The sequence below is a fragment of the Tursiops truncatus genome, chromosome 9, assembly GCF_011762595.2.
Source record: "Tursiops truncatus isolate mTurTru1 chromosome 9, mTurTru1.mat.Y, whole genome shotgun sequence".
Taxonomy (NCBI): domain Eukaryota; kingdom Metazoa; phylum Chordata; class Mammalia; order Artiodactyla; family Delphinidae; genus Tursiops; species Tursiops truncatus.
In genome coordinates this window covers 104,693,476-104,715,268 of record NC_047042.1, presented here as the reverse complement: position 1 = coordinate 104,715,268, position 21,793 = coordinate 104,693,476, and the positions used below count along the sequence as shown (strand labels likewise).

At 55.2% G+C, this 21,793-nt stretch overlaps 1 protein-coding gene across 5 annotated transcripts in view; it reads left to right on the top strand.

Annotated features, from left to right (window-relative positions):
* PTPRN2 (protein tyrosine phosphatase receptor type N2) overlaps positions 1–21,793 on the top strand; it is a 689,600-nt gene that overhangs the window by 169,650 nt on the left and 498,157 nt on the right. For all 5 annotated transcript variants that reach the window (XM_033863563.2, XM_033863561.2, XM_033863564.2 and 2 more), the window contains exon 3: positions 9,382–9,495. In XM_033863563.2, the coding sequence (XP_033719454.2) occupies positions 9,382–9,495 (114 nt within the window). The remainder of the gene's footprint in view (positions 1–9,381; positions 9,496–21,793) is intronic.

Sequence of the window (21,793 nt, the reverse complement as noted above, 5' to 3'; positions counted from 1 at the left end):
CCGTACTTTCCACAGCGGCCGCACCTCTGTACCTTCCCAGCAACGCTGCACGGGGACTAGCTGTGTGGACTGTTTGCTTCCTGAAGGAAAATCGTATCTGTCTCGATACTTTACCTAGGTTGTTAGTTTCTTAAGGTCCGGGTTCCGTCGAGTTCTCCGATCTGTCAGACGCTGAGCACGTCCATGAGTCACGGCGACTATCGGATGCTTTGCCTTTGATTTTGTTTCCTTGGGAAACACGGAAGCAGCTGAGCAGTGAGGACGTCCTGGCCTCATCCAGCCCTCAGCCCTGAGCTGAGCTGGGAGTGGCGGCGTGGCAGGGCTGACCGCAGGTCTGGAGGCAGCACCGGTCTGTGGGTCCCTTTTCAATCGGGGGAGCCCCAGCTGCCTCAGTAACCCCGCGTCTCGGCGGTCACCACGGTGGAGCTGCCCTCGCTCACCTGAGCCCAGTGGGTGGGAGGCGCCGCTTCCAGGATGGCCGCGCACAGGGGTGGGGAACGACCTCCAGAAGGCCATGGACGCTTCCTGTGGCCGCGGGGGCGACTTGGCCGAGGTGCGGAGTCCACAGAGAGCTGTCGCTGGTGCCCACTGGCTACGGGAGCCACGTGCTGGCCAGCCCCCTTTCTCCTTCCGTCCTGGATGTGGGCTCGGGCAGTCACAATGGCGAGGGTCCTTGAGCTGCCTGAACCTGGAGCAGCTGGCCCTGCTCCCCATGCCCCGGCTGCGTGCTTCTCGTCGCAGCCACACGAGAGAGCTGGCGTGACGGTAGTAAAGAGCTGGCGTGACGGTAGTAAAAGTGGCAGGCTGGAGCCAGCCTGCCACTTCCTGTGTGACCTGCGGCAAGTCGCTCAACCTCTCTGGGCCCTAGTTTTCCCGACAGAGAAAGGGGACCGTGATAGCTTAGACCACTGAGGACTGTCATAGGATTAACCGGGTTGAGTGTGTCAAGAATGGGGCCTGGCACCCCGTAACCGTCCATAAACGTTCACGCTTATTTTGAGAGCTGACATACACGGGACCACAGGGATTTTAGAGAACAAGACACTCCATCACTGCAGCGTAACTATGACGACCACGTTTTCTATGTCAAAAACTGGGATCACGTTCTGAAAGGAGGCTTGTGCTCTGCTGATGCCAGACAGTGCAGGGAGGCCATTTGGAGGATCCTGGCTGGACCCGCAGGCATTACGGTGGGAGCTGGGGCTGTAACTTTGAGTGACTCCCGACCCTCTGTGTGAAGTGGGCTGATGGGGCCCATGTGCAGCACGTTCCTGGGAGTATGTCTGGGACTCGACGAGTTACTACAAGTAAAATGCTCAGGAACGCGCTTGGACGGGAGCAGGCTCTGTTCTTTGCCGTCTTCACACTCTCCCCACGTGGGCGGGCCTGACCTCTGCTTGGCTGTGCCCTGACCCCCAGCCCGGCCCCTTGGCCTGGGGCTCAGTACCAAGTTTACCTTCCCGGACCTCGTTCCACTTTGCAGGGTGGGGAGGTGGACCACGGACATTTGCAGAAGGGGTGGTGGGGTGTCACCGCCTCCTGAGCCCGGGGGCCGCGGCCCGGCCGTGCTGTGCGCGCGCTGCCCCGTCTCAGGAGCCTGGAACCGCGTTCCCCGAGAACAGCAACAATTTCACGGCTTCGCCGCACGAGCGTATGTGGAGGGTATTCTATCAACTCCAAGAAAAGAGTTTTCTCTTCTCCGGAGAATTCTTTTCAACAGGGCAGTGGTTCCGGGCTGCTGTTACTTTTCTCTTCTCCAGAAATGTCTGGGGAGGGCTTTTTTCTTGCTGCTGCACCCCTGGGGCTCTGAGGGAGCAGTGGGTTCCTTCCTATGCGACGATAGCGTAAGAGGTCCTGTGCGATCAAGGGAGCCCTGGGCAGCACGGTAGGGCAGCTTCCACCTGGAGGGGTGGGTGGGGAACCCCTGGGGTTCTGAGGGGTCCCAGAAGGGGAATCAGGAGAGAATGAAAGGGTGCCCCAGCCTGGAACGTCAGGACACTGGAGCCTGGGGCTCCCCGGGCTGGCCTGCGAGCCTGGTGCAGGTGGCTGTCGATAGACGGGGTGACTGCCTGCTCGTGGACTCTGCAGACGCGGGACTGCAGACCCTGGCTTGCTTCTCCAGGGGCGAGGGGTGTGTGCGTGCCTGAGGCCTGATTAACGGGCCGCGGGCTTGGTGCTGAGGGGCAGGGATGCCTCTGCAGTGGGGCCCTTGGTGCGGCCTGTGCTTGGCACTTCCTCTGTGGTGGCAGCTGTCCCGCCGGGCATGAGGGGCGCCTCCAATCCAGAGGGGAGGGCACAGGTGCCCTCGGCCCGTCAGGCTGAGCCTGCGCTCTGAGCACCCACAGGGTCTCCCGCAGGGCCCCGCACAGTGAGGTGCGCCCACGTCCGTGTAGCCCGGGGTCCGAGGCCCCAGGCTGGCCGAGGTGGAGCCGCGAGCGCGGGGAAGATGAGGCTCGTGCGCGTGCGCCCCGCTCTGGGGAGGGCTCCGCAGGGACGAGGCCGGGTCGGTGCGCCCAGTGCCCTGAGGGTCGGCACAGGGTCGGCGTGGGAAGGCTCCCAGCTGCTCTTCTGCGTGTGCACGGCGAGAGTGCGCGAAGCTTGTGCGACTGTGCACACGTGTGGCGGTGTGTGCGTTGTGCACGCACGTGCTCGTGTGCAGTCGTGAGCGTGTCAGCTTGTGTGTGTGCACAGGCGTGTGTGCGAGCCTGTGTGTGTCTTGCTGCCCTGCCTCCCTAGTCGCAGTGGCTGGCGCGGGTCCGGCGGGGGCGTCCACAGCCTGAGCGGCAGAGCTGCGGCCGAGGCTGCCGAGGACCCGGCGCTGCCTGCGGGGCGGAGCCGCGAGGGGTCACTGTTGCCGCCTTGTCCTTCCTGCCACCTTCCCGCTGGGAGAGGGGACAAGCAGGCCGTCTTACCAAGTGTGACGGGCAGCTCTGCGTGGAGCAGCGGGCGTGGCCCGCGGGCCGGGCGTGGGCCGGGTCCCCTGAAGGTGCCGCCGGAGGCCCCGTGGCCTCGCCTGCTGTGCCCGCCTGCCTTGCATGGGCTGCTGTGGACAGATTCCTGTTGTTACTCTCATCCCACGGCTCCCCTCACGAGGAGCATGAACATGAGTTTGGTGCCTGCTGTACACAGCGTTTTGAGGACCTGCATGATGCCACAGCGTGTGATCGCCTGCGGTTGTGGCAAGGGGCGAGGCTGCTGCCTCGCAGGCTCGTGGCCTCTTCCCTTTGAGGGAGGGGATTCTGACGCAGGTGACTCATACTGTGTCTCTCACCGGCCCCGTGATTACTGTACAGCCGCCTCTGGTGCACCCTCATTTCCAAGGACTTTATCATTGTGGCGCCTCTGCTGCCTGATCTCTTCTTGCTGCAAAATCAAGAACATTGATCTTGAGGTTTCCAGGGAACCAAGATAATACGTTTACACACGTGTGTTATGTACGCGCATAAACTATTCACACAATTACTGAGCAGTTGTGTGCGTTGCAATAATTTGTAAACGTGCCCTCAGCTAATTAGCCCACTTTGAGAGTCGAGGTTAGGTGATCACATCGTCTTTATTAATCCCCCGTCCTATGATCTCTTCCCAAAGAGATAATGAAGAAATGTAAAAAAAGACATATAACAAACAAAAACAGGCAAAGACCTTAGAAAAGGAGGAAAGAGGATGGAATGTTATGGGAGCAAAGAAAATATTTACTTCACTGAAATGAACAGTACCAAAGCCTGCACAACTGAGAAAGGTTGGTCTCCTGCCGGGCCCAGGCTGAGAGGGTCCTGGAAGGTGGAAGGCAGTCCATCCCAGCGCTGGGGTCTGGGTGGGGGGTCCTCCCATGGTCTCAGGATGAAGATGGCCGTGACACCGGGGGTGACTGTTCTCAGCAGGTGCACGATTACGTTCCATAGGCTTTTTTCTTAGAAGCTCCTTTAACGCCAGCCCGAGGCACGTCACTGAAGGGACACGTAGCAAAAACAGGTGTCTCAGGGGGAGCCTAAACCGACTTGTTCCAGCCCATGGCTGCCCGCTGGCCTGACCTGATGGTTCTGGGTCGTTCTCTGAGACACCCAGCACGCAGCAGTCCCTGAAAGCCATGGCATCTTGAGGGTGAAGGCTCAGCATCTCCACGTGTCCCTCCCCCAAGCAGAGGTGCACTAGGCCCGCCTTCTCCATGTGTGAGGCTGGGAAGTGGATGTGCTCAGGGCGGGGGGGTGGCAGCACCTGAGCCTGAGTATGAGACGGGAGGAGGTGCAGTGTTGGCTGAGAAGATATGGGGACACGTGCGCCTCGTTTGCTGTCCCCACTGTGAGCCCTGGTTTGCCTCAGTGATTCGGGTCCCTAACCCAGCCGGGTCATCTGCTGGGAGTTGAAGACTCCTAAATCTATGTGAGGGTCTAGCTGGTGGTGTTACACATTTCTCTGGGCATCTCTGTTTCATTCCAGGCAAACGCAAGGTCACCAGTTAATCAGATACAGACATTTATTTAAGCCACAGTGGCTGCAGGGCGCAGTGTCAGACGCTTGGGAGGTTGCAGGGGCGGGAGCTGTGACGCCTGCCTCCTGGGAGCTCGGGCACTCCTGGACCAGAGAAGTATGTTGGTGCCCAAGGGTTGGGGGGTGTCCTGTCGACATGGAGATGTGAGTGCATGTCTGTGCACACGCATGTGGTGGTGAGGCTGGCGACACGCAGTCCCACATTCTCAGGGGGAAGTGATCTGGGAAGCTGGTCCAGGAGGAGGCCTTGAGACGGGCCTGCGTCGGTGTTGAGGGGATAGTGATGGTTATGAGTGAAAGTGACGTTTGCCTGTAGAGATAGTGCTCTGAGGGCAGCTGGTTAAAACAGATGAACAGACAAGATAAACAAGCAGTTTTTTCACATTCTTCCAAAAATCCAACCAAAAACTTGTTAATGTTTTCCCTTCACAGCGGAAGAAATCAGCCTCCCAGTTCTAGGTGACTGACAATCAGAGTGTCTCTAAACAGAGCTTTTGCTCCCAGAACTTCTGGTCTGTGGTGCTTGGTTGGCTGGGAGATGGCCATCTGCTTTCTCAGGGCCTCAAACATCCCTTCCATTCCTATCTTTAGACCCATCCAATCTCTGGTCCCCAGAGGCAGTGGGGATCCGTCTTCTGCTCTGCAGAATAAATGGGGGATGTGGGGACAGCTTCAGAATTCCGCCCAGTTCCCCAAGTTTGGGAAGTCCAAGTCCGTGCCTGCATCTGTGGTTGCTGTGGTCACCTCCCACAGAGGTCTGGGGGGTGACTTCCCCCTGGAGGGATGCAGTCTCCCTCCCCTGGAGGCCCGTGGGCAGTGCTTGGGGCCAGTGGCCATCAGGAGGCCGCCGCTGTTTCCCCGCCTCTGCAGCCAGCCTCAAGAGGGCTTTGTTACTACTTTGGAGAAACACACGTTCTATGCGCCGCCTCTCAGAATACCCCCGTGAGCCCAGAGCCTCTGTGGGACACAGACACGGGGGTGGGACCGTCCTGTAGCTGGGCAGCATCGGTGTCCTGCGGGCTCACCTCCGAAAAGCCTACGGGTCTGGCTAGTTCTTCCATCTCCACCGCCCTCGCTGAGCCACCCCCTCTGCACGAGCAGCCCCCTTCAGCCCCGTGGCTCCTGGCAGAAAGCGGCCCCTGCCTGCAAGGCCCTGGCAGCTCCTGCAGCTCCCGGAGGAAGGCCGAGCCCTCCCCATGCCCTTGTGTCTGCCTGACCTGCGCAGCTCGCTCCAGCCTGGAGCTCTGTCACTCTTGGTCCCGGAGCCCCAGTGACCAGGCGCCTCCCTCCCTCTGCAGCTCCAGCTCCCCAGCCTGCAGGTCCTCGCCAGCCCTGCGCGGGCCAGCCATTCCTTAGGTGCCGCTTCTCTGGGGCCTCTGCCTGTGGCACGGGGCTGCTGCCCCTCCTTCCTGCTGTCCTCGTAGCCTGTCCACTGTGGCCCACGTCACAGTTAGAGGTGAATAATTTGCGTGTGCTTAGCGCTGTGGGGCCGTCTGCCCTGTGAGCTGGAAGCCCCTGAGAGTGGAGCCGCTGTTGTCCGTCTTTGCCCCGAGTGCACGTCCCACGGCTGTGCTGCCTGTTGGTCCAGCGGGACGTTAGAGCAGGGCCGTGTCCGGGGGTCAAGGGGCAGCACAGAGCAGCGTGCATGGGGACGAGTCCACTCATTGGAGAGGGAAGGGGCCTCACAGATTCGCTGTGGACACGGGACCGGACATGCTCAGAGGTGTGCCGACGAGAGTGTACACCGTCCTCCAGCGGAAGCAGAGAAAGAAGTAATGAAGTTGTTTGTTGAGGAATAAGTGAGGGAACCAGGTTTCTGGGACAGAGGTATTAGAAACATCTGTTTCTGGGGTGAGTTTAGAGGTTGGAAGAGCAGCTTCCTTGTTCTTGTGGTGAGTTTGGCAGTTAAACAAGTGTTAGAGGCTGTGTGTGTCTATACGCACATACACACATGTGGACACCAGTGCACACACACACACATGTACGTACACACGTATACGCCCATACACACATGGAGGTAGACACGCACACAGTACATGTACACACATTCACATACATACAACACACATCTACACACACTTGCAGGTGTGAAAACACACACACATATGTAGACACACAGTACATAGCACACATGTGCGTACACTTACGCCTTGGTGGCCTTTAAATATGGTGGTAAAGATGAACGACATTATCGAAAAATGCATTGGGTAAGACAGTAATGAGCACAGCACACCTACTGGAACAGCCAAGATCCAGACGCTGACACCAGACGCTGGCGAGGAGCAACAGGGACCCTCCCTTCTGGTGGGGACGAAAGCTCGGTGGTCAATTACAAAACTAGGCAGACTCGTACCATAGGATCCGGCAGCTGTGCTCCTTGGCATTTACCCGGAGGAGCCGAAAACACGTCCACACAAAAACCTGCATACGGATGTTTATAGCAGCTTTATCCATAGCCGCCCAAACCTGGAAGCAACCAAGATGTCCTTGGGTAGGTGAATGGGTAACTAAACGGTGGTGCGTCCAGGTAGTGGAATAGTGTTCAGTGTTAGTAAGAAAGGGCTGTTGAGCCTCAGAAAGACATGGAGGAACCTGAAATGAATGTGACTGAGTGAAGGAAGCCCGTCTGAGCAGGCTGTGTTCTGTATGGTTCCAACCATATGACATGCTGGACAAGGCAAATGTATGGAGACAGTGAGAAACATCACTGCTTGCTGGCGTCAGGGAGGAGGGAGGGATGAACAGGTGGGGCACAGGGGATGCTAGGGCAGTGAGAATACTCTGTATGACACTGTGATAGTGCGTACACGTCAGTGTACGTTTGTTCAAGCCCATAGAAGTACAGCACCAAGAGTGAACCCTAACATGAACTGTGGGTTCCGTACCCGTATGCTGATGGCGTGTCAGTGTAGGTTCGTCAGCTGTAACAAACGCGCCATTTGATGGGGATGTTGATAATGGGGAGGAGGAGGATTATGGGGAACCTGTGTACCTTCCTCTTAATTTTGCTGTGAACCCAACACTGCTCTGAAAAACAAAGTTTATTAACTAAAAGAAGCTCTTGGGGACAGTGTCGCTGCCTCACCAGTGTGGCTGGAGTCTAGGGGTGAAGAGCGCCCAGGGCTAGCTTTCAGACGATCCAAACAATTAAATGATTAGCTAACACTGATTCTAAAAGCACAAACAATATTATGTATCACGTTATCTATAGTCTAAATATATGTTTAAAAGAAAGGTTTCAAGAAAATCTGATGAATATTTTTCTTAGAATATATTTACAACGTGTACACCTCAAACCAGATTGAAAGAATGAAGCCGTCACACTCGAGAAGGGAGAGAATTTACCTGGAACACTCCAAAACAGCGAGGCAATGTCTTTGCCCGTATTCTCCTCTGTGACAGCCTGAGTGGTGGGGTGTCTCCTGCGGGAGGGGCTCTCAGACACGTCCCCGGAAGCGGGGCTACCCGCAGGCGCTTAGCTGGTTGCTGATACGGACCTGACTTCTCTGCCTGCCACTCAGCTCAGCTACTGATCCCTCCCTACACCCCAGCCTCGGTTTTCTCATCTAAAACGTTGGGTTGGACCGTTTTAATGCTCCTTCCCTGGTTTCAAGATGTTTCCACTTGAAGAGGGACATGAAAGTTCCGGTGTATTCTGGGGCTTCTCACTCTTTCCTTGCCCCACACCCCAAGCACACCGCCCACTGGCATGCAGTTCTTTGCATGAAACGGAATCGGAGAACAGGGACACTTATCGTCTGTGTTCCAGCCGAGCAGACCGTCCGTCCTGCTGGGGGGTGGCAGTGGGGAGGAGACCCTCCGTCCGAGACAACTGTCCCCGGATCACTGGTGGCAGTTGGGTTAATTTCAGCGGCGCTCACCGAGCGGGGGCAGAAGCTGAAGGTTGAACTTCTCACGTGGCCGCTGTCTGCCTGCTCCCAGCAGCCCAGCAGCCCGGCAGGTCGCCTCCCGGATTCTCTGGGCTTTGCAGAGGCCCACGGAAATCCGGGAGGTGCTTGTGAGAGGACACTTACGATGACTCTCTGCTGCTCACGCGCGGCGTCCGCCTTAAGCACACGTGGACTATGGACTGCGAGCAGCAATCAGCCTGGCGCTGGGCAAAGCGCTTCTGCTAATTAAACTGGTTGCATTTGAAAGGCAGTGAACAATGGAAGCGCTTTCCCCCTGCGCCCAGCCCTGGGCGAGGCCCTGGGTCCTGAATTAGCCTTTTGTACCCCAGGCGGTGATTTGAATGTTTGAACCCCCATAGGAAGCTTGTCTCAAAGTGAACAATTCGCTGAATAAAGACTAATTAGGGTCTAAATTAATTAGAAGGTGCGGTTTGAAAAGATGTTGATGAGCAGAGTCTGTCATTTCAGACAAATAGGACAGAGCAGGATAATGGGTCCCCATTAATATCTCACTGTTCCTGGAGCCCCCGTTCTTCACCGCGTTCTGAGGAGGCCCCCTGGAAGCCAGCCCTGCCAGGGCTCCATGGCCCCGCCACCAGCGCCTCCTGCAACCGGGCACTTAGGTTCCTAGGCGTCCTGTTTCTCATCTGGAAGACGGGCCTGAAGACTATTGACCATTTGGTCACTGGACAGGCAGAAGCAAAGCTTCACATGGAAAGTGTGAAAGTCTCTGCTGGCAAATGACCAAAAGGCGGGGCCTGGGCAGGGAGGGCTGGAAAGTAGACTAAAAACCCAAACCACGCCGGACTCAGCCTTTGCATCTGTGGTTTCCACGAAGCTCTGCTTTTCACCTAAAACACTGTCACTTTGCAGGTGCTTCTGATCCTGGCAGCCCCTCGGAGCCTCGCCACCGGCCGTGGCCAGGGCTTCCTGGCCGTCTGTCTGTCTCCTCTCTTACCTGACCCGCCTCCCTGTGTTGCAGATGGAGCGTTTGGACGGTGTCAGGAGCTTCCAGCCGTAGACGTGCACCACTACGAAGTGTCGCCAGGGGTCCTGCAGCACCTGACAGCCACCCTGAGGGCGCTCTCCCGCACAGGTACGCAGGCCGGGGCCCAATCCGCGCCCTGCTGCTGGGCCAGCGGCCACTACGGCGCCAAGTGCTTGGAAGACATGTTGCTTCTTCTTAAAAGCCCTTGGCCTCTTAGGTGGTGAGGAGTCAGAAAAGGGCCGAGCCAGCCAGTGTGCGATGGGCGGGGGCAGGCGGCCTGGGTCCCTCCTGGGTTTGAGGTGGTCCCGGCAGCCGTGGCTGGCGCTGCCGGTCAGTGAGGGTGGGGGTGTGGCCGTGTGTGTCGCTGGAAAACGGCCGCACCGCCGGAGCCCCGTTCCTAGTGTCCCAGCCCAGCCGCCCGGCTGCTTGTGGACCACGGGCAAGTGTGCAGTCTTGAATGAGGCCCGGGAGCAGGCCAGGCGCAGCCTCCCCAGGGAGAGACGTTTTCTGCAGAGGATGAACCCTGAGGGTCTGCGCTGTGATTCACCTGCCGCGGCCTTCCTGGGCTCCTGCAGCATCGGGTCTGCCGTGGACCCTCCGAGCGCAGGCATCTCCCCTGGGCACGTGGGACCGTGGCTGCCTCCTGCCCACAGTGTCCTCAGTGTACCGGTGTCCCCTGCATGAGGCCCGTGAGAGGAAAGGCGATCAGGGTCCCAGAGCCCCGGACGGCGCCGAGGGCTGGAGCGCTGACACGTGGCGCTGTGGCTGCCCTGGCCCGTGAGAGCGGGCTTCCTCTGATGACTGCTCCCGCGGGCGGGGGAGCAGGTGCCGTGGGCTGTGCCACTCGCTCCGACAGAGAAGACACGTGGCGGCAGCGGCGGTGGCGGTCGGCCCCATGCGGGTCCCTTCATGGGACCCGCCGCCATCCGCGGACGGGCGTGGGGAGTCCTCACCCTGCTTCACCCACTCCAGGAGTGGGGTGTTGCTTTTGGTCTATGATGTTGTAAGTGGAAACTGCTGCGTGTGGTGGCCTTAAGTGGAGGTGCTTTGAGTGCCTTTCCCGTGTGATACCCTCGCTCCGCAGGTCAGGGACCAGGGTGGGGATTCTGGTAGCCGCTGAGTATGTGCATTCCGGAGCCGGGGAGTAACCACAGCATGGGTTTGCTCACCTGCCCCATAAGCCCCTCTGTGCCTGGCGGGCCTTGGTGATGTTTTGGGTCTTCTGGTGTTACTGTCAGTTGAGAGCCGGTGTCCAGCGGTCACGGAAGAGTGTGCTGACGTCCTTTTCCTCAGTGCACAGCTGCCCCGGTAGAAGGCGGCAGGCCCCTGCTGGAGGCTGGGGGCGAGATGAACAGGATGAGTGTCTGGCTCGTGTAGCAGAGTCTTTCCTCCAGGGGGCCTGCTCCCACCCATCCTTCAAGGGGCTCTGGTCTGTGACATGGAGGTTCCAAGTGTGGAAATGGTGGAGGGGCTGTGACTATGTTGGTGATTCAGTAGGTGTAGAACTTTCCTGCTGGTGCAGGTCCCTGGATGCTGGTGGAAGGCCCACCTCGTCCAGCTCTACGAACACTGCCAGCAGCTAACCAATGCCCCAGGCCTCGTGGGCCACTTGCTCTGTGGTGACCACATCCCCTTCTCTTTGGCACTTAGGTGCCCCCACTTGGCCCCTGCCTCCCCAAGGCGCCATCATCCTGGTGCACTCAGGGCTCCCAGATGAATGGAAGCAACTCCCAGTGTATTCCTGACACACGTGGGCATCTCTGTGAGCCCTTCGAGGATGCTGGGACCCATGAACTTATTTCTCGTGCTCTCTGGACCCTCCTGGGGTCATGGGCAGGTCGATTGTGCTGCTCTCTCTAAGCCTTTGGGCACATGCCTCTGTCACGTAAAAAGGGAGTTCTGGTGTTTCCACTTCACTTCAGTAGGGACCTTGTGTCCCTATTTATGTCAACCAGCGGTGGAGACTGCTGGAGCCGTTGGCTGGAGAATCTGTGCTTAGGGCCCCATGTCAATAAACTCTGCCTGGTCCAATTTCTGTTCATTCCGCCTTGACCTCACATCCTGAAGATCCATCCCCACATGTGTTTCTTTTGCTACAAATTGGCAACATCATGCAATTCTTTCATGTGCTTTGCACTCTCTCTGTGGCCACGCCTCACCCTCTGGGCCTGCTGGGACTGCCGTCCAGATGCGGGTTGAGATGCACAGAGAGGTGCAGGGTCAGCAGGGCAGCATAGAGTAGTTTCACTGCCCTCCAAAGCTTCTGTGCCCCACCTGCTCACCCCTCCCTTCCCGCCAGTCCTTGGCAACCACTCATCTTTTAACTGCCTTTTCCAGAATGTCATGTAGTTGGGCTCTTACAGTATGTCACCTTTCCAGATTGGCTTCTTTCACTTAGTAAAATGCTTTGACGTTTCTTCCATGACTTTTCATGGCTTGACAGCTTGTTTCTTGTTAGTGCCGAATAATATTCCATTGCTGAGTGACCGATTTATTTATCAGTTGACCTACTGGAAGACATCTTTGTTGCTTCCAAGTGTTGGCAATTATGAATAAGCTGCTATAAACGTCTGTGTGCAGGGTTGTGTGGACATGAGTTTTCGGCTCCTTTGGGTAAATACCAAGGACTGTGATTGCCGGGCCGTTTGGTGAGAGCACGTTTAGTTTTGTGATTCACTGCCTGCCTGTCTCCCGGCAGCGGGTATGGAGGGGAGTGGAGTTACTAAACCTCTTTGAGGGGCAGTTTCTTCGTCTGGTAAATGTGGATGATCAAACAGGGCTGTTGTGAAGGTCAAACGCTGAAATCAAGTAAAATATTTTAAACCCTTTTATAAACGTAAGTATTTCCAAGTGTTAAATATTATTTATTTGATACTCTGTTTCCAATTTATGGAGCTATCACACGGATCATACCCACCTATTTTTTTTCCAGTGGAATTATTGCAGAGTTTCTGCTAAGTTGGTTAGCTCTGTGCATCAGTTCAAAGGCCAGAAAAACAGCCATTTTCCAAGGGATGAGGATATGTTCTAGTTCTTTCCTTAGAACAGTGGTGAGGATGATGATGATACCACAGGTCCGCTCACTGACCGACGAGCACGGCTGTGCCCTATGGGAGCCAGTCTGGAGGTCCCCTTGATCACGATGCGAGGGGACAGGCAGGAAGGACATTCGGGGCCTGGAGCCGCATTCCCGTCCTTCCTGAGCCCAACTCAGCCCCTCCCCGGAACACCTGGTCCCTCCCGGGAACACCCTGTCTTTAAGCTGATTTCCCGGGCCAGTCTTGAGCAGGCTGCACTCGGTGTCTCGGGAGCCCTGTGGTGCCTCGCACAGAAGCTGGAGGAGTTCTTTTGGGCCTGGGGTCCTGGATGGGGATGGTGTTTTGACTTCTGCTGCTGGTGGCTCTTTGCTGCTGGGCCACTAGAGGGCGCATCCGAGTGGCTGGACAGGCCCGTGGCGTTGCGCTCTGTTACTTTGTACCTGGCAGCACGTTGCATTTCCTTCTGTCTTAGCGGCAGTGGAGGACTTGCCGTAGTAAGCCCGGAGGTGTAGGCGTGAAATAAGGTTTTATAGGCTAGGTTGAAAAGAAGCATCATGGGGACATTTGTGCTCTCCTAAACTGCTTGTTCTAGTACTTTCTGGACATGATTCTGTGTTTCTCCCTGGGCCCCTCTGCCGCCTAATGCTGCAGTTCTCCGTGCTCCATGCCCCCTCCGCGGGCGGCTGATTCCGGGACTCCTCTGCCTCGGCCCCCGCTGGCCAGTGTGCTGGAGGTGGCGGCCCCAGGCCTTCCAGGTAGGCTCCCCTCCAAACTGCCCATCGTCCTTGGGTGTGAGGGTCAGTTTCTGGAGGTCAGGTCTGCAGATGTTATGGGGCGTAATGAGGGATCTCAGGGGAAATCATCGTCCAACTGGAGAGTCTGACGCCTGGGACCCATGTTTTCACCCTCTCGTGTGGAAAATCACAGGATGCAACCTCCCTGCCATCTCGCGGCCTCGGCAGCCGCGTCCACGGCAGAGTCGGCTGCGTGTTGCTATCGCTCGGCCTCGTCGCGGCCACTCCTGAGAGATGAGGGTCCGGTCTCAGTGACAGACGGCAGCTTGCAGGGCCTTCCCCTTGAGAAAGGAAGGGGAAATGGGGTTTCATCGTGCAACTTGCTTCTTCAATGTAAATACGTGCGTCAAGGAGCAGAATATGTTCCCTTTTATTCGCCATCCTTGTCTCCTGCAGGCAGCAGTGTTTCATGGGTGGACACATTGTTCTCTCGCGTATTAATTTTTTTTTCTTTTTAAGATTTTTAGGAATTTCATGTGATGTCTGAAACATTTATATTAACATATTTCCATACAAATAACCCAAAGAAAGTTAAGTATTGGTTGTTTTTTTTATTTTTTAATTTTATTTTTTTATACAGCAGGTTCTTATTAGTCATCAGTTTTATATACATCAGTGTATACGTGTCAATCCCAATCTCCCAGTTCATCACACCACCATCCCCACCCCCCCTGCGCTTTCCCCCCGTGGTGTCCATACGTTTGTTCTCTACATCTGTGTCTCAACTTTTGCCCTGCAAACCGGTTCATCTGTACCATTTTTCTAGTTCCACATACATGCGTTAATATACGATATTTGTTTTTCTCTTTCTGACTTGCTGCACTCTGTATGACAGTCTCTCGATCCATCCACGTCTCAACAAATGACTCAATTTTTTCCTTTTTATGGCTGAGTAATATTCCATTGTGTGTATGTACCACAGCTTCTTTATCCACTCGTCTGTCGATGGGCATTTAGGTTGCTTCCATGACCTGGCTATTGTAAATAGTGCTGCAATGCACATTGGAGTGCATGTGTCTTTCTGAATTATGGTTTTCTCTGGGTATATGCCCAATAGTGGGATTTCTGGATCATATGGTAATTCTATTTTTAGTTTTTTAAAGAACCTCCATACTGTTCTCCATAGTGGCTGTGTCAATTTACATTCCCACCGACAGTGCAAGAGGGTTCCCTTTTCTCCACACCCTGTCCAGCGTTTGTTTGTAGATGTTTTGATGATGGCCATTCTAACTGGTGTGAGGTGATACCTCACTGTAGGTTTGATTTGCATTTCTCTAATGATTAGTGATGTTGAGCATCCTTTCATGTGCTTCTTGGCCATCTGTATGTCTTCTTTGGAGAAATGTCTGTTTACGTCTTCTGGCCATTTTTGGATTGGGTTGTTTGTTTCTTTAATATTCAGCTGCATGAGCTGTTTATATCTTTTGGAGATTAATCCTTTGTCCGTTGATTCGTTTGCAAATATTTTCTCCCATTCTGGCGGCTGTCAGATTGTGTGTCTTCAATTTTTTATCTGAATGTTTTAGGATTTTCAGATTGCACGTTTGACATCATTTTAACGCTATACAGTAAGTTAATATATATTTTGTTACAATTTTCATAGAATAACAGAGAATAGCAATACTCAGTATAGTATAGAAGAGTATAAGTTTAAATAGTTGTAATTTCAGTATTCCACCCATGCTTTCTTTCTGCTGTAAGAGGAATGCACCTTTTTATTTAGTCCATTAAAAAACAACAACAGAGGCACAAAGGTTGTTCCCAGTGTCACTTAGCTGGTGCAGAATTGGGGTTAGAACTCCCAACGGCAGAGTGTAGAACAGTAGTTCTCAAAATTCTGATCTCAGGAACCCTTCATACTATTAAAAATTATTGAAGACCCCAAAGACCTTCTGCATTTTTGTGGGTTTAGTGCTATCTGCATTTACTGTCTTAGAAACTTAAAATTGAGAAAATTTTTAAAAGCTGTGTTTTAATTCCGTTTAAAATAAAAATAGTCATAATAAACTTGTTACATAATAACCATGGTAACTCTGTCTTCCAAAACATTTTTTTAAATGTGTTAAGTGTTATGTTTTTGTTTTGTTTTAATTTTTTGCATATTTCTTTAACGTTTGCCTTAAGAGAAAACAGTTGGGTACTCTTATCTGCTTCTGCACTCATTCTAGGCAATTTCCACCCACATAGCCTCTGGAAAATTCCAGTGTAAGAGAAAATAAAATGAAAAGGGTAAATAGTGCCTTAGTATTTTATGAAAATAATTTTGACCTAATGCCCACCTTAGAGCCTCAGGGACCCATGGAGGCCCTCAGGCCACACTCTAAGAACCGCTGTAGAGAGAAAAGGGGGTGGGTTTGGAGTCAGAAGGAAGCATCAGCTCCAGCTGTGCTCCAAGCGGGCCACATCAGCTCGGCACACACGTTGTGACAGTACCCAAGCTCTCCTGGTTTCCGTTTCCCTACCTGTGGAGTGTGGGCAGCACCACACGCCTTTGGTCGGGCGCCCTGGAACCAGACACTGAAACCGAGGTTCACTGTGGTCAGGTCCCTGGAGAGTGCTCAGGGCATAACACCTGTGCAGGTGATGGGAGCCTGGTTGGGCAGAGGGGGGACGCAAGGGCGATGCCGCGCAGGAGGTGCGGAGCGGAGCCCAGAGGAGCTCTGGGTCTGGAGCTGGGCACAACCTTCAGAGGTGACCCCATGGGGCCGCGGGGCTCGGCCTCTGTGCCCAAGGAGGGCCAGGGCCCTGGGATACGCTCTGCCCAGGAGGAGGCTCGGGGTGGTGACTTAGGCAGAGGCCGTTCCCCGTGGCTGCGGGAACGGAGCAGACAAGGCCCCAGCTGAGAGCTGCCGGCCTGCCAGTGTCAGAGGCCGAGCCCCGGGGAGGCATGCGTGCAGCACGACTCCACCCCACAGCCACTGCATGGCGTTCCATCGTTTCTCAGACGCACTTTGTGTTCACATCTTAACACCCCTGAAATCAGGGGTGCATCTTACATCAAGAGCACGCCGTCATTTAACCGGCAACATTTTGGCTTTTTCTTAGCAATACTGAAATGATGGTCTGTCTCAAGATCAAAACTTCTTAGCGTGGATGAAATACAGTAATACCGTCTCATAGGACTGTTCCAGTCCCAGGTGATGCGGGTGGTGCCGTTCGCTAAATGCTCAGGAAATGGTGAAGCCCTTTGTCACCCACACTGAGTTGTGGAGAGCCTTCCCTTCCACATGGACTCTCGCAGCTCAAGCCGGCGTGAGCTGGGCGGCCGGGGAGGAAGACTGCACGTCCTCAGCGGGATGGACTGCTGGCTCGGTGTGACCATTCTGTGGGTCAGCTATGACTCTAGAGCATTCTATCTCAGGAGCTAGAATGATAAATCAGAATTGGGTACTGTGGTTAACTGCTTGGGATTCTGAATACATACATTTGTTCAGCTTTTTACAGTTGGGCGCAAATTAACACAAGCAGATCGAAAAAGGAAGGTGGGGCCGTAGAGCATCGCGGCGGGGAGCCTAAAAGCCGCCCTGAGCAGGAGCTGACGTCTGCACATGCTCCGCCTGCGCCGGCTCCGTAAGCGCAGGCCCAGTGCTGGGGAAGAGCAGAAACTAAGGCATCAGACGTTCCCTCCGCAGTGTCCCTCCACCTATTCTGGTGTTTTTATTTGCTGTTCTACGTCATTCTAAGTCAAGAAAAATTAAGAAATTATTAGCACGGACTTTTACCATTTGTCTTTATATCGTGCAATTCTGGTTTTAAATGCAAGTATAAGAGCATTTAATGCCCACGCAAAATCACCAAAATTATCCAACTCCTATTTCATGGCTCGAACGTGCATACATGCTGTCCATGTTAGACGGCGGAGACGCTGCTCTGTTTCACTTCTCGACGCGGACACATCCCACGAAGCCCGCCTTCGGCTCCCCCATGGATACGTAGGACCGAGGGAGAGGAACTCTGGCCCCCCTACCATCCCCTCTCCTTCCCTGTCATCATTCAGCATAGATGGCTGGGAACTCGGGGAAGTGGCGGGAACCACTTGGGGATGCGACAGGGCCCCCCTTGTCTGTGTTTCTCGGAACACCACTGCTTGCTTTCTGTGTGCGAAGTGAGTCCTGGGCAGAGGCGAGCTCGTCTCCAGGGGCCCCCTGGGATCTGAGTTGAGGGCGTCTCCGAGTCGATGTGTGAGCGGGCCAGGAAGGGCGGCAGTGTGTTCATTGCAGTCGCTGATGCACGCGTTTACTAACGTGTTAAGGGGGCACCTTGAGCGTGAGAGGGAAGAAGCAGTGGCCGGACTTCTGGGGAACCACTTTCACACCAGAAAGGGGGCGCACAGGAAGGAGAACTGACATCCGGGCAATCAGGAGGTACAGGTGTTGACGCAGCTCGGAGGGGGCTTCCCCCCACCCCCGGTCACGCTCGACGGACTGGAGTTCTCACAAAGACACCTGCCTGCAGTGCTGGGGCTCCTTCATGTGGCGGCCTGGATGCTGCAGGGACCGAGGCAAGGGGAACGTCACCAGCCACAGGGAGATGTGCAGCCGGTCAGCCATCGGTACTCACGTGCTCATCCGATAAACCTCCAAAGCGGAAACGTCGCTTAGCGGGTGGCATCTGGACACAGCCCTGGCCGGGGTCGGCCCCCGCCTCTCCCTCTGAGCCCGCTTAGTGGGTGGCGTCTGGACACAGCCCTGGCCGGGGTCGGCCTCCGCCTCTCCCTCTGAGCCCGCTTAGTGGGTGGCGTCTGGACACAGCCCTGGCCGGGGTCGGCCCCCGCCTCTCCCTCTGAGCCCGCTTAGTGGGTGGCGTCTGGACACAGCCCTGGCCGGGGTCGGCCCCTGCCGCTCCCTCTGAGCCCGGGATGGGTGAGGTGGAGCTGCTGTCTGTGCTCGGTTCCGGGTGGAATCCACAGTTTCTGCTCCCCGCCTGCCAAGTTCCCGTGCCTCCTGGTTTCCTTTCATCGCTGTCGTCTGTTCCCTTCTTATTAAATTTTTGGCATGAGGGCCCGTGCTGGGGGTGTTGGCGAAGGGGGCTGTGGCCTGGGCGGGAAGCTGGGGGACCAGCCTGTGCTCCCTGCAGGGCCGAGCTCGCCCGGTGCTCTTTCCAGAGGTGGCCCGACCGGGTGCCCAGCAGGTGGCTGAGGACCCCAGGCTGCTGCTTCTCTGTGGTGAGCGGTGCGTCCGACTGCGTGTGGTGACTGAGCGCAGCCCTCGCTCCGGCCGCAGTCAGCCCGGCAGACGTAGAACCGGCGGCTCTAGGCCACGCGGCGGCGTGTCTGGTGCTGCCGAGCCCCACAGGCCGCCTCTGTCTGGCCGCAGCCTCCCTCCGGCAGCCTTCCCTGGTTTGAGGCCCCGAGCTCTCCTCCCTCCAGGTCCCCGTGCACCTCCACGCCCCACGCCGTGACCTCCGCAGGAACAGTGCACACCGGGTGGCTTTAAGTCAGGCTTTAAACTGCAGGAAGGAGGAGGGATTGAGACGGGAGGGACTGGAGAGGATGATGAGGGGAGGCTCATCCCCTGGTGGGTTGACCGCGAGTTCCGTGCAGGCGGGGGGAGCGGGGCACCCCTCCACGAGGGCCATGCAGCGCGGGAGGCACAGGGGCGGGGCCGGCCACGGGGCCGGAAGGGCCTGCTTTTCAGGGCTTTGCCCCTTAGGCTTGTAAGAGCCCCCCGGCCTGAAGTGCGAAGGTCTGTGTGTGGGGAGGAGACGCCGTAAGGTCGGGGGACAAGACCGCTGCCTGAGCGCGGGTGTGGGCACAGGTCCTCTGAGCCCGAAAGAGGCCCCCGGCTTTCTGAGTTTTCACACATGTTGCCGGTGGGAGTGGGTAGCCATGGGAAGAGGCCCAAATGTGGAGGTGATGTGGGCCCTGCTGATGGGATTGGCCCGGCCACCAGCCCCTGGCGTGTCTGTGCTGCGCCCTCCTGCGTGGCCGCGAGCTCGGCCCAGGCCCACCTTGCAAGGCTGACATGCTCAGACTCAACGCACGGGGCAGCGCGGGAGCCGGGACAGTTCAGCAGTCAGTTCCCCAGAAGCGTTTCCAAGCTTAGCCAGCAGTCTACCAGATATCCTTAGGTGACATGATTTGCTCTGCAGTAACGTGAGCTCTTTTGGAAAGTTAATTTTCTGTTAAATGAGTTCAGACGGGGTACTGTGTTCTAGTCTGGCTTCTTCTGGAGGTGGGGGTGAGCATTGGTTTCCCCTGTTAATGAGCCCCATCTCACATTGGTTTCAAAGCTAGTGTCGCCCTCGAGCTGATCCAGGTGTTAAACATCTGAGGATGGTCACCTCCACAGTAGGTTCCTCAGATTATACGCTTATTCTTTTTTTTTTTTTTTTTTTTTTTTTGGGGTACACGGGCCTGTCACCGTTGTGGCCTCTCCCGCTGCGAAGCACAGGCTCCGGACGCGCAGGCTCAGCGGCCATGGCCCACGGGCCCAGCCGCTCCGCGGCATGTGGGATCTTCCTGGACCGGGGCACGAACCCGTGTCCCTGCATCAGCAGGCGGACTCTCAACCACTGCGCCACCAGGGAAGCCCCTATATGCTTATTCTGATTAAGCTACCTCTGCTAATGGACTGCGGGGTCAACCCTTTGAAAATGTGATCAGAGACTAATGCGTCTACTTGAACATTCACTGAAAGCAGAACACTTTACACGTGGAAAAAATACGTGGAGAGTTTTAGAACATCTAAATGTGATTTGGAGTTAAATACAACAATCAGGAAGATTTTTGGTGAGAAACAACATTATACAACCAAAAACCTGGACTGTTTACGTGTAACTATGAAGACAGTTCCTGAAGGAAAGTCTCGGAGTTATTCTGAAGGCTGGCGCTGCTAGGTGAGTGTTCATGTGCTCCTTTCTCAGAGGACTGCGTTTATCAGGACGGTTCTGTAGAACCACTGAGATCCCAGAGGCAGATGGAAGCCACACTTCCCTGACTTCGGATCTGCGACAAGCTGGAAACCGGACTCAAATGAGATCCCAGGAAGAAATCACCCACTAGGATGAGCCAGAAGAAGCAACAGATAAAAGAATCAGACGCTCAGAATTGAAATCATGGGATAGGCTGAAAGAGGCTGCCTGTTCACTGTTCGAAATAATTAAGGAAATAATGCAAGCAACAATAAAAGTGCAACAGAATGAAAAAGGAATGAGAGGTTAAAACAAAGGTACCAGAACTTGTGGAAATAGAAAATATGGTCCTGCTAACTAGAAACTCTGTGGCTGGATTAGACGCTGGCCAGACGCCCACCCATAAAGCGGGTTATTGAGCTGCCCCGCAGATCGCAGGAGGCGACCCAAAGTGCAGTGTCAAGAGCGACAGGGATGGGAAACGGACAGGGACAGGCAAGGGGTGGAAGGTCCGCATGGCATCACGGGCACGTTCCTGGAGGGGAGGGGAGGCTGCAGGAGAGGCAGTACTTGAAGGGGTGGCCACGGGGCTCCCAGAAGTGCAAGGAGGCGCGAGGCTGCGTGCTGCTGGAGTGCCCGGGTCCCCAGCAGGGTGTTGCAAACTGGAAAGTCAAGGTTGGACACATCGCAGTGGGTCAGTGGGAGGCCAGAGTCCAAGAGAAGAGACAAAATATGTGAGAAAGGACAATATTTAGACTGCACCTTTCTCAACAGCAAGGGAGGCAGGAACAGTGGGGATTCTTGCAGATCCTGAGAAAAGATAACTGGCAGCAGGAATCGTATGTCCACTAAAGTATAATTAAAAGCAAAGGGATAAATAACAAATGGAAACTGAATTTCCCACTAACAACTCAAGGGACTTCTAAAGCATGGGTTTCAGGAGGGACAAGATACAGAAAAGATACAGAAGTACAGGCCATAGGGGAGCGAGACCGGAAGAGATCCAAGTGTTGTGACGGACAGCGTTTGTGTGTGGGCACAGGAAAGTGCAGAGCAGAGCGCAGGCAGGGTGGGGATTCTGTGACACGTGGTCAGGCAAACGTCAATGCCCGGCACGTGAAGAACATGCGTAAGTCGGGAAGAAATAAAGGCTGCCCAGGCTCACGAGACATCGGAGAGTTAAAGCTAAAAATCACAAGGTATTATTTCCTTAACTGTAAGGTTGGAAAAAATGAAAGAATCTGGCAATCCCAAGTGTTGGGCAGAATCTAGGGCAAATTGGAAATTCTTAGACACAGCTGATGAAACCATTTTCGATGCTGTTTCGGCAACAACAACAAAAATGATTTCATGAAAGTCCTACATGGATGCTCTTCCATTTGTAGTTATTCACTCCAGGTATTCGGGGCACTAGGAAGCCTGTGCCTAACAGCCATGCCACATCCGTCTTAACAGCAATCAGATGGGAGTTCCCCGAACACCCATCAACCGGAGAGCAGTTCAACACCACAGAGTAACGGTCATCAACCGCCCGGAGGCACACGTATCAGCGTGTCTGCGTCTCACAAGCGAGGTGAGCAGGTAAAGCACAGAACACACAGGGCTGGAGAGCGTGTGAAGTCGGAAGAGAAACCATACCGTGTGCCGTTTACGAGAACCACACACGCAGTGAGCGTGGAATGGGGAGTGTGGGATGGCGAGTACGGCAGCAGGACGGTTGTC